Here is a 2,946-nt window from a genome sequence, read left to right on the forward strand (position 1 = left end):
TTTAATAAACCAAGAAATCAATCAAATTGAGGCTGTTTCCTCATCTGTGTGTGATGAGTAAAAACTAGCAATAGATAGATAAGCACACACATAGTATTTATATAGAAGATGTGAATTATACACATGCATTCACCCATATTTTTTTTTTAAAAAATAAGAAAAACAGGTGTGTTTTCGAGCAACCTTGGGGAGATGCAAAGACACAAATACACTGGTCAAGCTTTGAGCAAGAAAACAACATGGATTTATTTTAAAGTTAAGTACAACAGTCAAGACCACATCAGACAAACAAAGGTGAAGCATTTTTTTAAATGGTTTTTTTTTAAGGAATGCTCAGGGTCGAGTCTACTATACAAAACATCACTCTTTGTAAATAAAAATGACCAGATACTTGACTTCTTTCTCCACCAACAAAAATAAATTATTTCCTTGTTCTGTGAGAAGAACCCTAAGTGGAAAGAAAGTCTATTGCATAACTGAACAGCAATAACAACAAAAGTACAAATTCCTTGTATTCGACTGGGCGGCTTTAATCGTTGGGGGGACATTTAAAAAAAAATCCAGTGAACTCAACTTTAAATATTATATTAATGGCTCTGAGTTAGCCTGAATAGAATTCCACACACTTTTACAGCACGGTAAGAGAAGGGTAAAGGACACAGCATATACATACGCAAATACTCTATATACTCGCACATAAAGCGATGTACGGGTATAGAGAAAGTCGTATCACAATCGCTAGGAGATCGGTCCATAACTTACTTTCTGAGACCCCAGAATTGAGCATAATGAAACCATTCTGCTTAAAAGGCGGGGGCTGCTTTTTTTTTTAATGTAAAGATTGGTTCATTTGGGTTAATCGTTTGTCTTTGGCAAGTCGGATTGGCTGGTCTGCAATTCCAGAAATTTAAAGTTACCTGAACCAGTCTCTGCTCTCGGGTCGGCCGGTGAGTTTGTCCAAGCCTTTGCAAAAGCCCCCGGCTGGGGATGTGGGGAGGAGGAGGCGGGCTGGAGCGGAGGGGGAGGGGGGGCAGAGGGCGGGGGGGCGTCAGTATTTAGTGCAGTCATAGGAGTAGGGGTTGGTGTGGCGGTATATGGAGGGCGTGGAGCGATAGGGGAGTTGACAGCTGGTGTTGCCGCTCACCTGGTGCTCGCCGAGGGCCGGACTCTCGATTCCCAGCCGGTGGGAGTTGAACATCTCCCGGACGTTGGGGAAAGTCTGCTGCTGGGCTGCGAACGTGTGGCCCGGGAGGTGGTTCAGTTCCCCGCTGTGGTTCAGATACCAGGAGGCGGCCTGGCCCGCGGCCGCGCCGGGCTGGGGCTGGGGCTGCTGCGGCGGGGGCGGGGGCGGCGGGGGCGGCTGCGGGTGCCCACCGTGGTGAGGGTGATGCTGCGGGTGGTGGTGGCCGGAGCCGGCGAGCGCGCCCTCCTGGCTGGCCGCGAGCCCCAGGGAGCCGAGGGGCGACGTGGTGCCGTTGGGGTGCTCGGCCAGGGCCTCCTCCAGGACGGCGGGGCCGCACATGGCCGCCGGCCTCTCCCCGCCGGTGTAGAGGCTCATGGCCCGCATGCTGCAGTGGTAGCCCCCGCCCGCGTCCACGGCCTGGGGGCAGGCCTGGCTGTAGGCGGCCGGGGCCGCCTGGGCGTAGGGCAGCGCCAGCGAGGACACCACCAGCCCCGTCCTGCCGGCCGCCGGGCTCAGGTCGCCCCCCGGGGGCGAAGTCCGCAGGGTCATGATGTTCTCCACGCTGAATCCGGACAAGCCGTTGCCCGACGGCTGGTGGTCGGGCAGCGAGCCCTCGGTGGAGCCGGACGGCGTGGAGGCCACGCTGCGGGGGCTGTCCCGCAGCGCCCCGCCGCCCTCGGGACTCAGCGACTCCACCTTGGTGATGACCGGCAGGTCGGGCGACGAGGCCTCGCTTTTGATCACCACCTTCTTCTCCAGCTCCTTGGGGGGGTCGGCGCCGGCTTTGGGCGCCGGGGGGGCGGCGGCGTCCTTGGGGTGCCCCCGCTCCTCCTTCTCCTTGGGCACGTCCTTCTTCTTGAAGCGCCGCCGCCGCCGCAGGAAGCTGCCGTTCTCGAACATGTTGTAGGAGTCCGGGTCCAGGGTCCAGTAGCTGCCCTTGCCCGGCTTCTTGTCGTCGCGGGGCACCTTGACGAAGCACTCGTTGAGCGAGAGGTTGTGGCGGATGCTGTTCTGCCAGCCCTGCTTGTTCTCCCGGTAGAAGGGGAAGCGGTCCATGATGAACTGGTAGATGCCGTTCAGGGTGATCTTCTTCTCGGGCGCGTTCTGGATGGCCATGGTGATGAGCGCGATGTAGCTGTAGGGCGGCTTCACCAGGTCCTTGGGCGCCGCGGGCTGGTGGTGGTGGTAAGGCCCGTAGGAGCGGCCCATGCCCGCCCCGTACTGGTCCGGGTGGCTCGAGTAGACGCCCATGGGGCTAGCCATGCCGCCGTAGCTGCCCGCCGCCCGGTAGTAGTTCTGCTCGCTCAAGTAGGGCACGACTCCCAGGGCGTTGGGGTCCGCCGACACCGAGTAGCGAGCCTGCATCCTGGAGGACGGCTCCCGGGGCCGGACTGCGGCCAGGGGCGGGGGGCGGGGGGCGAGCGCCGCGGAGACGGTCCAGCGAGGGCGGCCCAGGTCCCACCGAGCGCCGGCTTTCAAGGGCCCCGGCGGCCCAGGGTCAGCATCCTGTGGAGGGCCGCCGGATCGAGCCAAATCCACCCCGCTCCCCGGAAAGCTAGAGGCCTCGGGGCGACTCGCCGGGGAGGGTCGCAGCCGGGAAGAAGGAGAAGGGGAGGAGAGAACGGGGAAAAAAGGGGGAAAAAAAACCAAAAGGCAGGACGAGGGGGGGATGGGGTGGGCAGTGGGAGAAGAATGTTAAAATTCTCCAGAATTTTCTCCAGAAACTCTCCAGAAATCGGGGCAGCTGGCGCCCCGAGGCCGTC

At 59.0% G+C, this 2,946-nt stretch overlaps 1 protein-coding gene across 1 annotated transcript; it reads right to left on the reverse strand.

The window, feature by feature from the left end:
* Positions 1 to 1,048: 1,048 nt before the first annotated feature.
* On the reverse strand, positions 1,049 to 2,548 carry FOXC2 (forkhead box C2). Its single transcript, XM_074223152.1, has one exon. It carries the CDS (start codon positions 2,546 to 2,548, stop codon positions 1,049 to 1,051), a length of 1,500 nt encoding a protein of 499 aa, XP_074079253.1.
* Positions 2,549 to 2,946: the final 398 nt, after the last annotated feature.

The sequence above is a fragment of the Macrotis lagotis genome, chromosome 1, assembly GCF_037893015.1.
Source record: "Macrotis lagotis isolate mMagLag1 chromosome 1, bilby.v1.9.chrom.fasta, whole genome shotgun sequence".
NCBI lineage: Eukaryota > Metazoa > Chordata > Mammalia > Peramelemorphia > Peramelidae > Macrotis > Macrotis lagotis.